The sequence below is a fragment of the Xyrauchen texanus genome, chromosome 41 (assembly GCF_025860055.1).
Source record: "Xyrauchen texanus isolate HMW12.3.18 chromosome 41, RBS_HiC_50CHRs, whole genome shotgun sequence".
NCBI lineage: Eukaryota > Metazoa > Chordata > Actinopteri > Cypriniformes > Catostomidae > Xyrauchen > Xyrauchen texanus.
The window spans coordinates 17,072,911-17,095,996 of NC_068316.1; the positions used below are offsets into that span (position 1 = coordinate 17,072,911).

Here is a 23,086-nt window from a genome sequence, read left to right on the forward strand (position 1 = left end):
GGTTCGGTAAGCACAGGCACCGCGGTTGTTTCACCTCAAGTTTAATGATGAATCTGTATCTGTAGATGGATACGCTCCGACTGTGTTTCACGTGGGTCAACTTGATGATGTCACTGTTCTGAGTGCATTGTGTATAGTTGTAAAAGGCAAATTGAGAAAACGAGCTGCTGATAGAGAAGCCCCATGCATTTCTCCTTTCTGGGAAAAAGTTATTTTTGTAGTCAGTTACAACAGCGATGGTCAAAAATAGTTTAAAAAACAGGCACTGTTTGCAGACATCGCTCGGCACGAGTGCTTTATACTGGTCATAGGCTATATGTCAATTATGCACGTGAGGGTTTAAAACACTCACGCAAGTTCTTCTTGTTTCCTCATGTGGCTGTAATCTATCGCGAGCGTCAATAATACACTTGGATTAATGGCATTAAGATGCCGTTATAGTAAGACATTGAAATCCATTCCATTTTGAAAAAATTGGAAATCCATTCCATTTTGAAGCAGGCACTCAGTGCTAATTCGTGCAGACATTAAACAATAACTAAAGTGCTTGGGAAGTTGGGAGGGATGTTCATTTGGATTTCCACGTTTTATTAAAATACTCGAGCAGCGTTATCACAACATCCCTTCGTGTATATATTTCAATAGCAAGGTTAATCCTTTTATAGTGATATACAGCTTCCGAATATTGAATAAATGTTGAGATTAATTTATTTAAGTGCACTTTATAAGTGCAGGTATTAAGCTAAAAAAATAATTATGGTTTTACTATAGTAATATTTTAGTAACCATGACTGCTGTCACCATGGTTTTCTTGGCAGAAATAATGGTTTTGATACAATTATCTATGGTTTTACCACAGTAATACTGTAGCGGCAGGATAACTGAAAGGTCACATACCGGATATGTCTGGCAGACGACATGGCACATTCTAAAATGAAACAACTATTTTCTACGAAGTGATGTGAGAGCCTGCTTAAAATTCTGCAGCACCATAGAGCGCAACTCACATAATTTTCCATTAATCTATCCAAATAATTATTAATGGACATACTGTGTAGATTATTTACTCTAGCCATCATGGATGATATATTGTGCATTTGTATATTTCATATAGTCTATTTTGTGGTTTGACATATTGAAAAGGCTACATACAGAGAAATTGCCTAATAAATGTCACCATTTTTAATAGTTCAGTTTGCAGAGTTACACCAGTTTCATACACTAACCTGCAAACTCATCAACGTCACTGTTCATTCTTGAAAAAGTACAAAAATCTTTGTGTGCCCGGTGACTCCATAACTTACAACTGCCACCATCGACACGTCCTGTCTAACAGTGAAACCTGTGCCTTGTCCAACCCGTGACCGGCTTCAGTAAATATTACCACCCCCTTCTGGTTTCCCAAAGCTATTACGCCAGACTACATTAAATAGAAGGCCAACTCACAGTGAATTGGAAAGAACAGAAATTGTGATGCTGGCTTATGCTTCAAAAGCATATCGAGAAAATAACATGCCGATCAAAAATCAGTATATCAATATTTCATAACAGTCCTAATGAACACCAAATTCATGTGCCACCAAAATCAAAACCTATTTATTCATGTGCTGTATCATGACAATGATATTGTGTTATGTCTATCATTCTAAATAATTAGAGAGTTAATGAGTTAATACTGGTTCATACTGTTTAACATAGCAGTCTCAAATAAGCACAAGACCCTTCAAAAATGTGTTAGAATAATGGTATAGCAGGTCAGTTGTGTTCATTTATATTCTGCCTTTTTAAACCAGAGCTAAAGCATCATTATAGCGAGTTATTGCTGCGTTCAGTTGGTGGGTTGTCAGATAAATCCATGGTCTGGTGGTTGCTTTGTGCACGATAGCATAGTAGGCCTATAAATATGCAACTGCCAAATGTTTGGAAGAAATGTTAATGTTCTTAATTAAAAATGTGACTAATCCATCTGCAGCTGCATCGTATTTAACTTCTATTCTGATGGATGAGATAGAGGCAGTAAAGATGAGAGTACAGGCTAACCAATTGCATTTTATGCACTCACTTTTTGTATCACTCCACATAAGTGTTTTCTGTGTTCCAGATAATTTAGATGCAAGTCAGTAAGTTGTTCAGAGACAAAAAATGGTTGATTCTGTTTTGGCTTTGTTTGGAACAATTTTCATCAGTGGAGCCAAAATATACAAAATAACTATCCATATTGTGTCAAAAATGTAAGTTACTAGATATTAGTTTTAGGGAACCTCTATGATCACAGATGTTGTTGAGGTCAGAAAGGTATTGGTAATCACTCAAATTAAGCAAAGCAAATAAAATGTTTAAAAATGCCCACTCAGATCCGTAGCAAGGAATTCTGGGTACCATTACTGTATATTGGTCTGGGCCCCTTTAAAATAAAAAAATACAGTTTAAAATATTTTTTATGGGGCCCCATGGACATGTGGGCCCCTAGAATCATTACCACCTTTAACCTCATTATCTACGGCCCTGTGCCCAATGATTGGGAAACTCCCCTTTTTGCTCAGCAGAGACATACTGTATACCTGTACGTCTAATTTAGCATTATCACACGAGCAGGTGCAGCAATATCACAGACATACATGATGAAATGATGAGACTTATTAATATTAAAATGAATTGGGTTATGCACAGATATTTCAAATATTATTTTATTATATTGATAAATAAATTACCTGTGTGGTATATTGAGCCAGAGATCAGGCCTGTAGGAATGTGTTTGCTCATTTTCAAGTCAAACCTGAAATGTAAACAATAGCATTTGCCAACAATTAAAATAAATAAATATATATATATATATATATAATATAATATATATATAAAATACAGTTTCATTCTTACTCTCTAATTCAAGAAGACAAATGAGCATTTATCATCTTGAATTTGATAACTTTTCCTAACATTTGACACTGTCAGGTCTGGGATTTTTGTTAGTCAAAGGATAAATGCATGAATTAGTATGACAAGTTATATGGCTAATATTCAGTAAAACAGCACCACTGCAAGTGTAATATTGCTTAAGTATATTAATTGTCATTGCATATGTAGTAAAAATATAGATAATACAAAATATTTACTTCAAAACATGCTGCATAATTTCTGCATAGGTTTGCTCCTTTAAGCACTGTGCATGTTGATGCTGTGCAAAGCAAATATGAATCTCCATCCTGAAGTTATTGACACAAAACACCTGCAACAGAAGAGAAATCACAGCATGAGACGTGCTGTTTTTCACCGAAACTGATTTTGATAGGAGGCAAGCAGGAGAAAAGTGGAAGTAGATGCAGTCCCCCTCACACTCTGCTGAGAGTTTGCTTATTAAACAGGTGGGTACATATCACACAAAACACCAAGCACACACAGGTGAGCACTCCAGGCCAACACTAGCTTTTTAACTTTTGTTCTAGTTGACAATGTCTAAGGTACAGTATTCTCAGCAGGCTTTCTGAGGTTATGAATTATCGTTATACTGTGCAGTAAAACCAAACAACAATAACCTATAGAAATAAATTGGAAATGTATCATGATGCATGTTCATGGTGTAGGAATTTTGGGAGTGTAAATGCACACGGTATGGATTAAAATGTCCGCATACAGTCACCATATGTAAGGAATGCACACGGTATGGATTAAAATGTCCGCATACATTCACCATTTTTATAATGGAATTTGCCACGTTCTAACACCATTATAAGAAGGATAAATGACAAATAATTTGATTAGTTTTCTGAATAAAATTCTCCACCATTAAAATCGTAATACAACGGCTTGTTGTATTCGCTCACGATTTCTATTGTAAGAAATTAGCTTTAATAAGGGAATTATGATTAACGAAGATGTAAGAGATGAGAGGACAGAGCTTCCGGGGAGGCTTTGTACTGTTGAGGTTGGCCGCACCCCAAAGGTGTCTTGAGCCAATCAGAAATGTCTTCTGCAGGGTCACATGAATGTCATTTCTATCCCTACTTCTGAAGTTGATTAATGATTCTTTGTCCCATTTCTCACTTGAAAAATTATGTTTTAATCATACATTTTTTAAGAGACATGACATCTGTTAACATCAACATTCTCTACATAAGTGTGTTACGTCCCATGTCATAAATTTGACTTGTGTTTTGGAGTATTCTTGTTTTTGTTTTCTCTCTTTCCCTCTCTGTTTTTCTTGCCTCTTACTTTCGTTTTCAGCAAGCGGGCGTGGTATTTAATTGGCCCGTTTTCCTGTCAATCTTGGAGATGCTTGTTGATGACATCGCGTGTCTCCACCAATGAGGGCGGACTATGCGAGTTTAAAAAGGAGCGCCTTCGTGGAAAGCGCCCGATTCATTCTTTGTTTGATGCCTGCGTGTCCGTTTGTTGAGATTGTTTGCCCTGTATCATATTTGTTAATCGGTAAATGTTTATGGTGAAGTCTGTGTTCTTTGATCCTTAATGTGATGGCCCATTCGTTCCCTTTTCTCTGTTTTCTTTCTTCGTGTTAAATTAACTTATGTTACTAAACGGGGAAAAGAAAAGAACAGGTAAGATATCACGTGATATACATGTGCCACACTGAGGTTTTCACATGTATATCACGTAGGTTATTTAGTTCTGTAGATTTATTTTCTTTTGATATGGTTTGTTTTGTGAAGTTTAATTGTTGAGTTAGATTAGGGGTATTAATTTTCTTTTAGTAAGATTGGTTATTGTTTTATTTATTTATTTGATTTGGCACGTTCCAAGTTCTTTTAATTTTCCCCTTTTCCTTGTGTTAAAATACTTTATTATGGGATATTTGTTCTCCCATTATTCTTTATAATAAATATTGATTTTTTCTACCTTCTATTAAGTTTGTTGATGAGATTGCTTTCCAGTACCTGCACAGTGTTTATAAATGTTGCACCCTAATTCCCCTAGACCGAAAAGGGTTCGTAACAAAGTGTATAAGCATTTACATATGAAACATGACATATTTTCCCTTAATGGTTACTTCGCTACACATTGACATTTGAATATACATTATTATACATTGTATAATTGAGCATCATGTGTGCACTAATGCATTCTATGATTCTAACCACATTCTGGAATCATGTGTTGCATCTTAGCATATTACAATTAGGTTATATGTGTTCATAAGTGTAGAATGAGTCTTTTTATAGTATTATTGTTCATAATATATGTATATGCATTGGAAAAAATGAAGAAAAGTTTGTTTGTGTCAAATTTCCTGGACTTAAGAAGAGTTCAAAGGGATTCTTCCAAAGACAGTAAGACAGTTTTCAAACTCTCTCGTCTCACACAGAGTTTTAGCATGTGGCACAGGAAATGTCTAATTTTAAGTGTGTCAAATTGGTTAAGTTGAAGGACTTCAATGGGGTTCCAAGAGTATCTTTGACTTCCATGGGGTTTCCATGGTGACGGTTCTTTATCTATCTCTTGAAATGTGTGTGCCAGTTGTGGGTGGTTTTCTAAGATTGTGTTCGGACATATCTGACTTTTGTTCGTTGACCATTTTATTGGCCAGATGCAGGTTTCAGCTTCCTTGGCGCCAGCAGAGCAGAATCTTCAATTTATGACTGTGAGGAATGTTCAGTGTGACTTCTGGCCTCTGAGCATGGAAATGAATAATTCTTCTGTCCATAAGATCTTACAATGTTCAGTTATACAAATTTTGTACGCCTCAGTTGTTATACAGTTGCCTCCAAAATTATTTGAACACTTAAACCATAATTAAAAATCTATTACAGTCATTGCATCTCAAAAATGCATTTGTTAGGTTTAAAATTATAAATCAACCTAAACTATTAAAAATTAAGGCAAAATGTGTTTGGACACTTTCTGGATGTCAAACTTACTGTAAAATGTCCAATGTTTTTGTGATGTACTACATGTGTGGTTACTCTTATTAATGCACTTGTGGGAACTTGAGGATAACTTCATACACCCTAAAAATGCCTGCTTCATAGCTTCAAAAAAGTCTAAGATACTGTAATTGCCCATACAGAAATCTAATATATGGCCATATGAACATAACATTATAGTTCATGTGTGTACAAATTCAAATTACAATTGGGAATATATAGGGTACAATGGGGCTAAAGGCACACCTAAAAATAAATTCACCTTTTTTCTGGTCACAAAATATATCAAAATATATATATTTTTTTATATTGATGGAGAAAATTTCAACACAACATTTTAAGTGTTTACCCCAATACTTGGGGTAAAAGGCCCACACACTTGGGGTAAATATCCCTTAGGGGGGGTTTAACGTGATGGTGTAGATATAGGGGCAAACATTATATCAGTATATAGTAACTAATGCAAATAATTTTGAGAGAGCAAGATGCTTTCTTGAGTAACAAATTAAGACTCTGCTTACCCAAAATAACTACTTTGGAAAAGGGTGCACTATTTCCGGTTACTGTAATTTCAAAAACCTTTGACATTTAACAACATCTCAAGGATTCTATAAACAAAAGCATCTCCATTGTGATTCGATCAGTCAGTGAGCCCACTTTGAAATGTTTTCAGAACAAATCTATTCACCCCACTTAAAAAAACAAACAAAGTGTTTTATAGGAGTCTTTAATCTCTGCAACAGAGGGGCTTTTTAACCCAAATACTATCCTTTCACTTATTGGACAGTTATTAAGAAAAACTTTTGATTTAATGACCTTGAACAAAGCTGAACAATGATAAATAAGTATTTTGGCTCAAAATAAATTTGTTAATTTCAGGGATTTTAAAATTAATTTGATATAATTTCCTCAAAATCAGACTATAGAGACCATACACAAAGATCTCATTGATCAGGAACATTTTGAAGTGCATAGTGAAAAACAGGTATTAAGGAAAGTATTGTAGTTATCTAGTGTTTTGTGAGGAAATCAAATCAATGGAGCCTTTTATCCCAAGGAGCCTTTAGCCCCATTCTACAACACACACACACACACACACACACACACACACACACACACACACACACACACACACACACACACACTTGTTGTGTTTCCATGTTTTATGGGGACTTTCCATAGACATAATGGTTTTTATACTGTACAAACTTTATATTCTATCCCCTAAACCTAACCCTACCCCTAAACCTAACCCTCACAGAAAACTTTCTGCATTTTTAAATTTTCAAAAAACATAATTTAGTATGATTTATAAGCTGTTTTCCTCATGGGAACCGACAAAATGTCCCCACAAGGTCAAAAATTTCGGGTTTTACTATCCTTATGGGGACATTTGGTCCCCACAAACTGATAAATACATGCTCACACACACACACACACACACACACACACACACACACACACACACACACACACACACACTTGTTGTGTTTCCATGTTTTATGGGGACTTTCCATAGACATAATGGTTTTTATACTGTACAAACTTTATATTCTATCCCCTAAACCTAACCCTACCCCTAAACCTAACCCCCACAGAAAACTTTCTGCATTTTTACATTTTCAAAAAACATAATTTAGTATGATTTATAAGCTGTTTTCCTCATGGGAACCGACAAAATGTCCCCACAAGGTCAAAAATTTCGGGTTTTACTATCCTTATGGGGACATTTGGTCCCCACAAACTGATAAATACATGCTCACACACACACACACACACACACACACACACACACACACACACACACACACACACACACACACACACACACACACACACACACACACATGTTGTGTTTCCATGTTTTATGGGGACTTTCCATAGACATAATGGTTTTTATACTGTACAAACTTTATATTCTATCCCCTAAACCTAACCCTACCCCTAAACCTAACCCCCACAGAAAACTTTCTGCATTTTTACATTTTCAAAAAACATAATTTAGTATGATTTATAAGCTGTTTTCCTCATGGGGACCGACAAAATGTCCCCACAAGGTCAAAAATTTCGGGTTTTACTATCCTTATGGGGACATTTGGTCCCCACAAACTGATAAATACATGCTCTCTCTCTCTCTCTCTCACACACACACACACACACACACACACACACACACACACACACACACACACACACACACATTTTCAGATTTCTGTATGGGTGAAGTAACTTCTGAGAAACAATTATTTGTTCACTGATACCACATGGTTTGCTATTTTGTTATCTGTGCAATGATATTTATAGCCTACAAGATTACTTCAACTTGTATGACCACCACTATAATTTGAGTGTACACCATGTCCAACATGTTTAAAAACACATAGGAAATCTCATTCAAACTGTTCTATTCTCTGCTAACACTGAGAAGGCGCTCAAAGCTATGGCCCCTATCCCGCGAGGGTTGCTCCACTGTTTGGTGGATTGTACCAACGCAAAGGAGAGGGGGTTCTATATTTATATGGACAAGGCTCCGGGACAAGCAAGCGCTGTGTGTTGAAACTTCAGCACCTGGACAGCGACCTCCGCGAAACAAGCATCAATCAGATGGTGCTGAACACAACGCGACTCGCATCGCTCTACGCAAAGACATGGCTTGAAATACTACGATAAAGTGCTCCTCCGAAGTCTTTTGTTGTTTAAATGTCTAATCGTTGCTTTTAAATATATTATCACCGAGTAGCACTGCCGAGAAGCGTCGGTTAGTGCGGCGTCTCCTCATCTAGAGGCTTCGTTCTGTGGAACTGCTCATCCGGACCGTGCAGTGCAGCGGAGGTTGTGGCACTAGGAGGAAAAGTAACTGTGAAGGCGCGCACATCTCCGCTCATATCTCAGCAGCGCAGTACGCAAAGATGCAGCGACCCATCAGGACCGGGTTGAAGCTCTTGCTGTGGATTTTTAGTCACCTCAGCATCTCTCAGGCAGCTTTTCCATCATCCCGTAAGTTGAATCTTATACATTGCATCGTGCTACGTGCCTATTTTGCAGTTTTAGGGCATTTGGTAGACATGGCACCAGAGCTGACACGCTGGTGTGCACGAGTGAATAAGTCGGGCTGCATTTATTCCAGTAACCGTTGCATTACTTTGAAACACCTTGCTTTATTTTCACGATTAAAGGCTTTGCGTTGAATGCATGATATTGCATTCCATTTCAGACTGACCGTGCAAGGACCAACCCTTGACAAGTAATGACAGATATCTCGGTGGCGTGCATGGCATTTTAACCCAAATTAAGACTTAAAACCATTCTAAGTATTAAATAAATAAGTAATAAATAAGTATCAGTATTTCAACCACAGTTTACCCCTAATCAGTCCGGTGGAAGAGCTATAGGCTATGAAGGTAAGGAACAGCGGACAAGTTGAAGTATTAATATTTTTAGTATACAGTATCAGGATGTTTGTGGCTGTTCACACCGAACGTGGTCTTGCGTTAAAACAAGCAGCGCTACAACAAGAGAAGAACGCAGGTGTCTCGAGACGCGCTTTTAACAACTGAAGTTCTTTTTAACTTGACGCAAGTGAGACGCTCGGAAAACAGCTTGACGCAACAGTCAAAGAAGTTCTTTCAGCCGGAAGTATTTACTCTCTCTGTGGTGTATCACCTCATGAATGTGCCGTAAACTTTACGTCTTGACATAACATCTACTATGTTTAAAAACCATGACAACATTTCACAGTGACGTTCATTAATAACATTAACAGACATTATTAGGTCATATAGCCTAATACTAAACACCTTTTGATCATTAATTATAAAAAGGATTTAATGAAACTTTGAGACTTTAGAAATAAAATGTTAACTTTAATGTTTATTCACCTCAATAAAGCTGTTTATTGGTGAATAATTTGCAGAATAATAAATATTTAATATTCCTTTTTGAATTAGAAAACATGTATATTTTATATTTTATAAAAAATAAAAAAGTGGTTTAAGATACATTTGATTTAGTTTTATGTTCTTGGCAACTGTATGATGTGTGATTAGGCAAAGCTTTCTTGTCTGAAGCGCCCACTGATTTAATGTCACTACATTATTTAATTACTTGGTTAATTGCCTTAAGAGTTAGCACTGGAAAAATCAATTGAGTAAAGGATAAATTGGTTCTAGAAATAATTGGATGGAAGGCCTTATAATGTAAAATCCATGTTTTTGCTAAAGCACCACATAGTCAACACTTTTTCAGCTGTGAGAAATTATGAATGTCTAATAATATCAATATTGATAATAAAACACACTTAATAAATTATTGTTTAAATGTGCAAGTACAGGTAGCCAGGCATATTCAAATTAAGACCTGAGAATATTTAATAATATAATGGACAAAAATATAAGCAGCCAAGATTTACTTTATTTAAATTTTGTTTAAAAAATGGCCAAAAGTGCCAAGCAATGATTCATCATCAGATAATTTACTCAAATAGTATTTTAAAGAAATGTCTTTCCTGTTTTGTGGCTATATGTGGGGATATAAACATCTGCCACCCTGTGACTTCCCAGGAGTCTGAAAAAGAAAAGTAACTAGATTGATTTGGGTTATAAAGCGGCTGCTGAGACGCAGAGTTAGATAGAGCTCCTTTATTGTTCATCTAATTTTCTCTTAGTATAGCTATCTGAAAATATAATTTCAGCACAGTGGTCACAAGGTTAAAAAGAACAATCATTTGTATCTTAATTAGTCTGGATAATGGTTAAGATTGTGGTCATTTCATTAATCTCATCCCACACACAACCAGCACTGATTGCCGTCATATCTGGCGCTCTTCATAGAAGGCATAGAGAGGCAAAGTGACAGCTCACTGACCTGATCAGAACAAAGTTATTTTAGTCGTATGTGAGGATGCCATTGTGGAAGTTCTCCAGGGCCAAACGTTTAGAATATACACTGTTGAAAGTTAAAATGTGCAGTTGTTATCTTAAGGAGCTATTCTATCTAATTTAGTAATCTGATGTTGTCAGGTTAATTTAGTAACATGATTTTTGACAAGTTAATTTAGATGTTGCCGCATTATTAAGCACAAATTTGAACCTATTGAACAAATAAATTTTTTACAGTGTATTGTTTTAGACAAGAAATATTTTCAGGAATGCAGCCTTTTCACAGTGTTATTAATGGAGATTTCCATTGGGGCTCTTTTAAAATTTCCATTGGGGCTCTTTTAAAATACAATTTATAGATGGTGTCATCCCACTGTATTTTACCGTAATACTGCTGTTCTATCATTGAGCAGCAATTACTTAGAACTGAAGACAGTTTTCTTTGTTACCATAATCAACAAAACAACTCCTTTATTTGAGGGCTTGCAAAAGCATAGCAATTACAACTGATCATTACTGTGCAATACAATGCTTTCAAAACATTGAAATTAAACCCAATCGTCTGGTTCAGTGCCTTAGTTGCACACCCTATGGGAAAACAAGACTGCTGCCTCAGGAAGTAATGCTTGGACACCTGAGTTCAAGGCAATTTGCTTGTCCTTACAAAACACAGAGAAGGAACAAGTCTGTTTATGTGCAAGTCTCCATGTTAAAGCAAATTTACTGTGTAAATCTAAAGTTTGTAATCCCCAAAAACAAATATATAAAAATATATCTTCATTTTTGTTTTGGTGAGCTGTTCCTATGCCATGACTTTTCCACATAAAAGAAAATTATAACTGAAGTCTGTGGGTTGCTTCTGAGGGATTCATTCCCTTGGGATAGTTCACCCAAAAATTACTCTCAGGTTGAGGTTATATGCATGTATTAAGAAATTATATGACAATATTATGTCCTTTTTTTACCATAAATTCAAAAATAAAAGAAGATTGTGAAAGTGAAAGTGGAGATTTATAGTAAAAAAGGACTTAAATATTAATCTGTTTCTTAGACACACCTATTAATTTGCTTCTGAAGATATGTATTTAACCAGTCATATGGATTACATTTATGTTGCCTTAATATGCTTTTTGCCTTTAAGTTCTGGTCGCTATTCACTTGCATTGTATGGACCTACAGAGCTGAAATATTTTTCTAAAAATCTTTGTTTGTCAGCAGAAGAAATAAAGTTATACACATATGTGATGGCATGAGGGTGAGTAAATGATTAGAGAATTTTCATTTTTGGAAGAACTATCCCATTAATTTCAGTAAGTAAATTGGCTATTAAGCAATGACAGGACTTTTTTATATTCTCTCCAAGTAATTTCTTGGTTTATGCTGACCTTATGACATTAAACAATTCAATGTTTGTGATTATCAAGACATTTGGATATTGACCAGTTAAGAGACCCCCCACCCCCACTGAAATTCAATGGTATCTTGCCATTGATTATCATTTATACTGTACCACCTAACTTTCTCTCTATATCTGCTGTTGCTCTCCCTTGTCAGTAACATGCAGCTATCAGCTGAATCAGACAGGGGCATTCATTTTATCTTTGCATTGTAGTATATCTTCATGTTCAATATTTGACAAATGCCGTTGTTTATAGGAACTGATCACAAAATCACTGTTTCATTGCAAAAACATTTTGTTTTCCCTTGCGATGGATGAATGATGTTTTAGAGGTTTTGTTGGGTGATTCATGCATTGTATTTTGACAGCCAGTGTTTTCTAACAGCATCCAGCTCACAGTTAACTAATCATTGTAGGTTTAAAATCTGTAAGGAGTTCCACTGACATTTTTTGAACATTTAACAGGTGAAAAATATTTCGTTTGCCAGACCTGAGCTGTCTGATCGACTAAGAGCGAAGACAGAACCTACAGTACTTCTTCCCAGCCTAAGATATTGTGAATGACACACACAAACACACAATTCCTTGCTGTCTGTCTGACACTGTCTCTTATTTACAGACATATTCTCTCTCTCTCTCTCTCTCTCTCTCTCTCTCTCTCTCTCTCTCTCTCTCTCTCTCTCCCCACACACATACAGTATACAAGTATTCAAGCACACACACACATCCAGTTCCTCTCCATTTTTTCCAGGCAAGGGGACAATGTTACGACTTTAGGCTCTAGACACAGTAGTGAGCTTTTCATCTAATAGCACAGTGGCTGCTGTACTCTGAGTGCTCTTGTGCTTGTCTCTTGAAGCAGACCACCAATAAAGGGAAAGCACTCTCTACTGGCATGGACATACCACTGTATATACAGTACATTCCCTGCCAAAATTAAAAACAGTCTCCCAATGTAGTCAACATTTATTTGCACCAAATGCATTATTAATCCAATATCAATGTTTGCAGTTGTATATATCTTTTTACTTTTACCTAGACCTTGACTAATTTCTCCTAGATTTTCTGGGGCTTTTTTTTAAACACACCCAGTTACTGATTTAATTCATTTTGCATTTTTTTTTAAATGTGCAGTGATGACCACAAGTAAACCAATCAGGTTGACTTCCCAAAGAATGTCAACACTGCTGCACATAATCGGCGAGTAAACTAGTTTAAAACTAAATTAAACTGCCCAACATAAATAGGATTGACAAGATGAAAAAGAAAAAAAAACTGTGACGTGCACAAATAACAAGTCTTTTCACACATCACCACCCTGGAATTTACTACAGTAACACTAAATTAACTTTAGCCACAAACAGATTTGATCTTATCACTTCCACTCTATTGTAATAGGCTACATTATGAGGGCAAGGGAATATAATAATTGTTTTTTTACTAATAAATGTTTATATTTTGTTTTAAAAAATGTTTTAAATGTGTTTATGGTAGACATACTGTTTATAATTATGAAAATGCCATAGTTTGTTTTATAGAAGTCATGTTACATCAAACCATGGTAGTGAACATCCATGCTTCCATGTGTATACCATGGTCTTATTACAAATACCACTGTTAAAAATATAAAAAGAAACAAAAAAAGATACATTTTCACAAGTCAAAATGCACTCATTTAAAAAAAAAAAAAAAAAAAAAAGATGATATAGAAATGCCTAAATCCTAAAATAAATAGGCTAAAATATAATTGATAATAAATATTGATAATACATTTAATTAATTATTACTGGTTTTGGTTGCCTTTAGACATTCCAAGAGAAGACTGAATTTGAATCAATAAAAACTTGATGAAAAGAGAGTAACAACTGTCAGAATAAATTAGCCACATAAATTAGGTGTTAACATTTCATAGATGTCATAGATAACATTACTGTTGTTAATATCGGTAAATTTACTGGGATCTGCATCCTACTCAAAATCAATGGCGTACTGTAGAATGAGCGTTACATTAGGACAAAGTATGCAATATTATTTGCCATTTCACTTAATTTTGAAATATAATAAAATAATGTCACTTTCATTATTAGTTTGTCCTCAAATTTTTTATTTGATAGGCCTCAGATATATCCCTCCATCTTCTTGCATTCAAGAAATGCAAGGTTTGTTCGCACATTCATGATGCGTAAGCATGCTTAAAAATATTATAAAAAATAAAACTGTCTCTCTTGAGCGCCGAAATATGACTCTGACTTATGAAAAAAAAGGCCAATGAAAAGTTGGCAGACAGTATTTGCATACCACGCCCCCGGACATACGGGTATTTAAGCGGGCAAATATGGGAGTTCATTCAGAAAATTTCTTTGGAGCCGATGGTCGTGCATGCAGTCTGCTGCGAGTCACACACACCAGTTCCTGTTTATTCCTCTGATGCTCTGCATGCTATTGGATTGACGGCACATAGCAGCAGTTTTCTCCTTCTTGCACGGCTGTGCATTGTTGCCCCTGGGCGCTTTGACAACGCAGACAACTCGAAAGAGTTATTCTATAAAGAGTGATTTTATTTAAAAGAGTAATTTCCTCTAAAAAGAGCAAAACACAGCAGTGTTGAACGTAAAATGTCTTTTTAAAGACATTTTTCCGCCCCTGTGTAGTTTCTGGATGTGGTTGATTTCTCCCCACCTCTGACGGTCATAAAAACTGCCTCGCGTACCTGGGCTGCGATCACACGCAGGCAGCGTTTTTATGAATGGTCTATGTTTTCAGTGCGAGAACATAGCCATGACAGCATTGCGGTCGCGGCTTTCTTTTGTAATTAGAGAAAGCCACTACAGCCGCCCCCCGTGCCTCGCCTCCTTCCTACGGGATTGGGGCAGGCGCCGCGGGCGATGAAGACGATCTGGGGATAATAACGGGCTCCGTTTCGCCGGGTAAAATCCCCTCGAAACCCTCCACCTCCCCGGCACGCTTGCTTGTTTCCGTCTGAGCTCAGGATGAGCATTCTCTCCAATGGGTTATGTTTTCAGTGTGAGAACATAGCCGTGGCAGTGTTGCGATCTCTGATTTCTTTTGTAATGAGAGAAAGCCACTTCAGCCGCCCCCTGCACCTCGCCTCCTTCCTACGGGATTGGGGCAGGTGCCGTGGGCAATGAAGACGATTTGGGGATAATGACGGGCTCTGTTTTGCTTGCTTCCCCCGAGCTCAGGATGAATGCGGTCCGCTTAACGGCCGGCCGTCCAGTTCCTTGAGCTCCCGGACATTGGATGACGACATCACCACTGCATCGGAGAGCGTTACAGCGGCATCTGATGCTGATAACTCGCCTGGGCCGCCAACTTCGGGTCTCCTCGCCCAGTCTGAGCCTGACGCACAGAGGTCTTCTATGTTCTAAGCCGAGCTTCCTCGCTCCTCCGCTCTCGCTAACCTCGGCGGTGGAACGGTCCGCCCTGCACGCCATGGCCCCCTCCTGCAAGTCCACCGGGCAAAGGCAATTAAAAATCCTGTTCTTGACGTGCCACAGGAACTACACTCGAACAGGCAATGGCCACCATCATGGTCCGGAAACGTAACACATGGACTGGACCTGGTCGCAGTACAGGAGGTAGACAAAGCACGCTTTCTCAAATGCTCCCATCTCCCAGCTCTGTCCATTCGGCGACACCATTTGACGACTCTGCCCATTCGACTCGCCCTTCGCGGGTGTCCGTTTTTCCGCAGTACACCGCGAACATGCCAATTCCCTGCGGTTGGAAATCGCTACTCTTTTACTCAAAGACGCAATAGGGTCTGTCCCTCCAACCGAAATGAAGAAGGGTTTCTACAGCCCTTACTTCATTGTACCCAAGAAAGGCAGCGGCTTACGACCGAAGGACGCGTACTTTCACGTCTCGATTCTACCGTGACATCGACCCTTCCTACGGTTCGCGTTCGACGGCCAGGCATATCAGAACAAAGTCCTCCCCTTCGGCCTGTCTCTGTCCTCTCACATCTTCACGAAAGTCGCAAAGGCAGCTCTTGCCCCGCTCCGAGAAGCCGGTCTCAATTACCTCGACGATTGGCTCATCCTGGCCCCCTCACGAGAGTTACTATGCGTGCACAGAGACCAGGTGCACAGGCACCTCAGCCGTTTGGGACTTCAGGTCAACTGGAAAAAGAGCAAGCTCGCCCCGTTTCAGAGCATCTCTTTTCTCGGTATGGAGTTTGACTCAGTCACAATGTCAGCACGTCTCACCAACGAGCGTGTGCAGTCGGTGCTGAAATGCCTTGCTTCCTTCAAGCCAGGCACAATGGTCCCTTTAAAACCTTTCCAAAGGTCCCTGGGGTATATGGCATTCTCCGCGGCGGTCGCGCTGCTGGGGTTGATGCATATGAGACCACTTCAGCACTGGCTTCAGACTCGAGTCCCGAGACGAGCATGGCACCACGGCACACACCATGTGATGATCACCACCGCCAGCCGCCAGACACTCAAACCCTGGACAGACCTCTGCTTCCTGCGGGCAGGAGTACCCTTGCAGCAGGTGTCCCGACGCGTCCTGGTCATGACCGACGCCTGCAGATCGGGTTTGGGTGCCGTGTGCAACGGGCACACAGCCGCGGGCCGTTGGAAAGGGGCCCCGCTGTGCTGGCACATCAACTGCCTAGAGTTGCTAACTGTTTTCTTTGCCCTGAGGAAGTTTCTCCCCCTAGTTTGGGACAAACATGTCCTGGTCAGGTCAGACAGCACCGCAGTGGTGGTGTACATAAATCGCCAAGGCGGAGTGCGCTCCCACCACATGTCACAACTCGCCCGTCATCTCAAGTCGTGTGGTCTCCGCAGGGTCTTCTCCCCCTGAAAGAATAGGAAACTGGGTAAGACCTCCTTCCCTCAATGCATGTAATGGCCCTGGCCGTGATTACTCTATGTGAGAAACATAGAGAGAAAAGAGGCCCAGCCAGGCTTGACCCGTTCCCAGGTTGGCATCACCTCACTAGGGTAACCAGAAGGATTCTAATGACTTTAATGGGGCATTGGTGAAGGGTACGTGCAGCCTGATACACCTGGTCGTGTTTACACGTAAGAATACCTGCCTGCTTCTGTATCAGCAGTTCATGTACACAGCCCAGCGCATGGCATGATTTAAGTGGGACCCCTAGTGTCGCTTCTCCGACACAACGTGGAGAGAGTGACAGAAGGGGAACGTCTAGATTACGTATGTAACCTCCATTCCCCGATGGAGGGAACAAAGCGAACCAGCCAAAACCCTGTCGCCTTGAGTTCAACATGTTAACTGCTAGCTCAACCAAACAATACACTCTCCATCCACTAAGTAAAAATCGTATGGAGTTTTGTTTCTTTGCCACAGTGAGCTTTGGCTTGCTCACTGAGGGCTTTGAGACATTAAGGAAAGATTTTCTGTAAAGCTGCTATGAAACAAAAACACTATACAAATAAAACTGACCTCTAAAACTGACCTCTTGACAACGGTAGAATGGAATGAGATACATTCAGTACATTGTGATCCATACACAATCCCAGTTGTGAATGATGAATTAAATAATGCAACTTTCAACAGGCTATTTGCAAGGCTCTAGTTGCCAGAACTATCTAAAAAAAACAGGTGTTTCTTTACTAAACATAGATTGGAATCATTCAAACCCATGGGCAGGACAGGGTAAGGCAGGGCAATAGAGCGGGGCTATGCTACGTTGTGCTCTTGTGCTGTCTGGCTATTATTTCTGCAGAATTTATTCCACCACAGGAATGCAGGTCAAATCCTGCACAGAGTGATGGGTCTGTTTCATTCTGTACTCACCATTAACATCTACTACAAAATTTCCACCGGGGTTTAATGGTCCGCTCTCTTATAATGACTTTGGATTACTGTGGTCTGAAATGTTGATGATGGGAATTGGTAGAAATGTCAGAGAACGAGAAGAATGACTGAATGTGTGTGAGTTTGTTTAGGGAACAGAAAGCAAGAGGAGAGATTGTGTTTGTATAGTGAGGAATTTGTCATGCTGTGGCTGTGTTCATATGCGAAACACAGTCCTATACCTCTGGGAAATATGCAGCCTCATTTTCACAATCATAATCTGAGTGTTCAGAAGGAGATTATCCATATCATTGTGTTGGAGCATCGTGCCAAGCTCTGTATTGTATTAAAACTGCAACATTTAAAATCACGTCAAGCTTCAGACACCTAAAGCCACCATCTTTCTCTTGTTATTCTCTGTGTGGGCATATGATTAGCCATTATTTGCATTTCTAGTCTTTTATGATTATCCTCATGGTAGTTACCAATACAAAAACATACCTGAAATTGAAGAATAAAAGATAAAAATTTTAAGAATATTTAAACTTTAAATTTTTAACATAGACTGACTTTATGCATTTTTTTAGCTGCATATTAATAGGGCACATCAAATCACTGCTTGAAAAATGCTTTTTCTAAGCTTTCACATTGGGCACTTTGAAATACATAAAACTTTCACTGACTTGCATAAAGAGGAGAATTTTAGATAAGCTTGGATGCAATGCATGGTAGTTTCCCAAGTATCTGTAAAGATCACATTTTAAATTCATATCTCACACGGTCATGTGTGGGTGACACATTTTTTAACTTTTAAATTAGAAGTTTTACAGAGTGCTCATCTAAGCTCTTAGAGAGCAAGACATGAGAACTGATTGGATCAAAAATGAAAATCTAATTTCCTCTTATCACAGCTTATTTGTCCTCATTCTTTGCAGAATTAATCAATTTGCAGCTTTTAAAAAATGTCTGGATGTATCAAGTACCCAGACCAATGACAGGATACATTTAACAGTAGATAACTCTGCTCCTCTAAATATTTGATTGGATTAAATTAATTTATATTGATTCCCCAACAGAAGTTCATATCTTGTAAATTTGAGTCGCTGTCTGATCTTGCTTTTTCACGGGCTGCATCTGTTCTTCATTTCATTGAGTAATATGTGTCAGACATCTGAAAAATGGTACAGATCTTTTTCTTTCTTGTCACTATTTTGTGATCTATCCTCAAACTCATTAATTATTCTATGGAATAATTACTATTGCACTATGCTGTGTAGCTCTGTGACCCTTGCAATTCTTTGTTTTAATGCCAGTGCTGGGATAGAACAGGACTTCCAAGTACTCACCATCAACAAATCAAAGCAAACAGCACACAGAGAAAGAAAAGTGCTGTCTGTGTGTTTCAAGGTTGCACTGTCTCTTCCTGTGATTGCAGGGTAATCTCTTTGTTGTAAAAAGTGGTGGGGACAGTTTGGGGGGACATCATGAAAATTTGCGAAACTTAGGAACCCCCTTTTTTAAACGACCAAAAAAATGAATCGCTTTCAATAATAAGGTTTTTGGTGTGCTCCTGACACCTTGTTTCATTGAATGCAATGTCACAGTAAAACATTTAATGTGACCTCCCGGAGAGAGGAGCACTCCTCCATGGAATGTGTAATCGCATTAAAATAGCCCACCATATAGGTCCATCACAGGCTTTTTATCTTCTTTTTATGGTCACACCACACTTTGAGAGAAGCAGATCTTTGTTTTCAACTCATCAGCTAATTGTGGTGCATTTCCCAAATGCATCTTTAGCCAACTAAAGTCGCAAGTTCCATCGTTACCAACATAGTTCAACAGTTTGGTATTTCTCGAAATCGACCTTTACCTGTGGTTAGAAGCACAGTTCCCTGTTAGTTTGCTGTGTGGACATCATTTCACTTTGCTGAGGCTTCTATATCTTTCATTCCATATATCTATTTCATTCTGTCAAAACTTTGAGCACATTTACATGCATTTAAGAAAATGTCTTATTTCAGAGTTTTGCAGAAAAGAACTGTTCTGAAACGTCACATAAACACGAATGCAGCTGATTGCAGGGATTAAAGGCTGTTAAGGGAAAGCAATTTATCACACACAGTTTCTGTCAGAGAACATGGCTTTAATGTGTTTATGTTAACGCATAAGTGCCGTTTCTATATTTTTGTAGAGTGTGCATGTGCGTATGTGCTTAAGTGCATCGGAGGAACCCCGAAGTTTGGTGTAGAGGGAAACCCATCTATTGCAGCGCATGTGCAGTATCTACACAGTGCATGCAGCTTTCCTGTCTTCAGCAGCTTTCTCGTATTAAATGGCTTTCTGGTGTACATGTAATGAGCCTTTATAATTTTATATTCACTGAAGTTATTACTCCACCCCCTGCAAAATGTCATTAACGACAGCTCTATGTTGTTGAACCAATGTGGTTCAAATGATGGATGTGCAACATAGTTACTACACTTTCAGGATAAGCTAGTTGTTAAAACTAGTTATAAGACACACCAACGCAATGGGAACTCCTGCTATAGAACTGGAGATTTTTCTCTGCATTAGACACATGCTTAATGAAAGCTTTTTAAATAGCCAAGGCAAAACGTGGTGGGGACATGTCCCACCTATAAATGATGATGCCCCCCTACATCCCCATTGTGGTCTCTATAAAAAACCTGAAATTTCAGGAAAAAGTCTCAGGTGGGTGGTTGTCAGGAGAAAATCACCCCTACGCTTCTCCAGATTGCATGTCTATGCAGAGGCACTGGTTCTTGTTTAAGAGTATGCCTCTTTTCTATTTTTTTCTTTGCCTCTAATGTCAGTCTCTGCACTCTCTCCTTCTGCATTCAGAATGTCAATGGGCCTTTGCTGTAGCTGCCTCTCAGCTATAGCAGGGAATTATTATCCTTCTATAGATGTCAGTTGCAAATGGCCCTTTCTGGAAAGAAGCAACAGGTTACATGGTGCCAAGACTCGAAGGAGAATTTCTGTTCATTAAAATGTTGCTTAGATTTGTATTCTAAGTTTGTTTGGGGGAGTGTTTCACATGTGTTTTTTTTGTAACAGTGTATCGCTCACAGAATTTCTAGAGCAGTGCTTGGCAGGTTGCAAAATAAAAAATTAGTCACAAGTCTGTTCTGATAAGGTTGCGAATAGCAGGGAAAAATCAAATAATAAAATGTAACTAACCATATAATTTATTGCATAGTATGGATAAATAAATAGGTTTATCAACCTTTAAAAAGGAGGAGAAAATGCTTCCCATATCTTTTGTTGTGTGTCCATTTAGGCTCTTCAGTGTTTTGGTGCAAATTCACGTTACTTTTTAATATGGCTAATGCTGAAATAAAATTTGGCACAGTAGGCCCTATTTGATCCACGTATTAATCTGGTAAATCAAATCTCTCTCTTTTTTTTTATCCATTTACAGAATTTACAGATTTTCATGTTATCTTAAGAATGTCCCATGTTTTTAGGCCTATGCAGTTCATGTAAATAATTAAGAATATCATGATTTATTTTTTACATTTTGTATGATAAACAACTTTAGTACTGTGTTGGATCACAACTTGATATCCAATATAAAATATACTGTAGTTCCTGAATAAAAGCCAATTGAGAACCTAATGCATTAGCCTTAAGCATCATCCTACGACTGCATGTGGGATTGTGGGTGGAAAATTAATAATGGTGTAGGCTTTGCAGAACAAACATTAGTTAGGTAATCAAACCACTCCACCAATCATGCTATTTAGACCCCCTTTCATTAACTCTCTCAATCATTATATAGACTACTGTAGTAGGCTAATACATTTATCATGGCTTTAGTACATAAACAGATGGATGTGTTGTGAATTTTTACAGAGGCCACTACTATCTCTCAGTTGAAAGCTTGTCTGAGAGCCACTTATGGCTTCGTATAATTTACTGAGGTGGCTAGCGGGGTAGCTGGACATTAGCATTATCTTACTAATTTGCTAAGTAAACAGCACTCCCTTGCTTGTCTCTCTCACAGGGGACACAATTCTAGAAGAGCTCCTTGACTTGTATATGCTTGATGATCTATCCCTAGCGAGTGGCCTGTTTGGTCAGTGCAGGGTATATTTAGAGACGTGTAAGTTAGCAAATGAAATGTGCAAGTCGTAATGGGAGATGTAGAGTCACTTAGTGTACCAGTAAAGGTCCATGTGTTACATGGGTTGTACTCAACTTTGGGACCAAAATTGCATTGCACAATATTGTAGCTCTGTTGGCATTGGTTGTATCGTGCAAACCTGCCTCGATTACCACCGGCATTTAACAAGCAGTCAATGAACGCACGCAAGCATGGAGTTTGTTTACAAGTGCAAGCAGCATCCCATCCCATGCCTCGTCAGACCCTGATAATTAACACCACCACTCAGGATTATAATACATTTGTGTAATTGGCATTCAGCAAGCTGTTTAGTGTCCACTGAGTATTTTGAAGATTATAAGCATATTGTTCTTAAGTGTTGCAATGTGTTGGCCTCAAGATTTGGTTTTTGGGAGTAGTGCAGAATGATATTTGTTAACTTCCAGTTTAGAAATTAGAAATGTTGGAAGGTCTAGTGTTGAGGTGTTCCACATCTGTACAATAAATTCTTCCAGCTAGTTTGGGAAATCAAAAACTTAGTCCACAGGCTGAAAACAGCCCATGGAGAAGCCTAGTTCAGCCCGCAGGATGATTTGAGAAAAAATTAAAAATAAAAATAACATTAAAAAAGCTTAAAAATGTATGTAATAAATGGGTAATAAATTTCTCATGAAAATTACACTCACTGAGAAGTTTATTAGGAACAATGTGGTCCTAATTAAGTACCCAACATGGTCTTCTGCTGTTGTAGCCCATTCGCCTCAATGTTCAACATCAATTGTACTGGGGGGGTAGAGTCTGAGTTACCGTAGCCTTTCTGTCAACTCAAACCAGTTTGTCCGTAGCCTTTCCATGCGCAGAACTGCCACTAACTGGATATTTCTATGTTTTTTGGAACCTTGAGTAAACTCAGTAGTTATAGAAATACTCAAACCAGCCCGTCTGGCACCAACCATCATTACATGGTCGAAATCACTAAGAGCACATTTTTCCCCATTCCAATGGTTGATGT

The 23,086-nt window shown here is 38.5% G+C and overlaps 1 protein-coding gene across 2 annotated transcripts in view; it reads left to right on the forward strand.

Annotated features, from left to right (window-relative positions):
* Positions 1-8,467: 8,467 nt before the first annotated feature.
* cntnap2a (contactin associated protein 2a) overlaps positions 8,468-23,086 on the forward strand; it is a 521,370-nt gene continuing 506,751 nt past the window's right edge. For both annotated transcript variants that reach the window (XM_052113320.1, XM_052113321.1), the window contains exon 1: positions 8,468-8,873. In XM_052113320.1, coding sequence (XP_051969280.1) covers positions 8,786-8,873 — 88 coding nt within the window. In that variant the 5' untranslated portion in view covers positions 8,468-8,785. The remainder of the gene's footprint in view (positions 8,874-23,086) is intronic.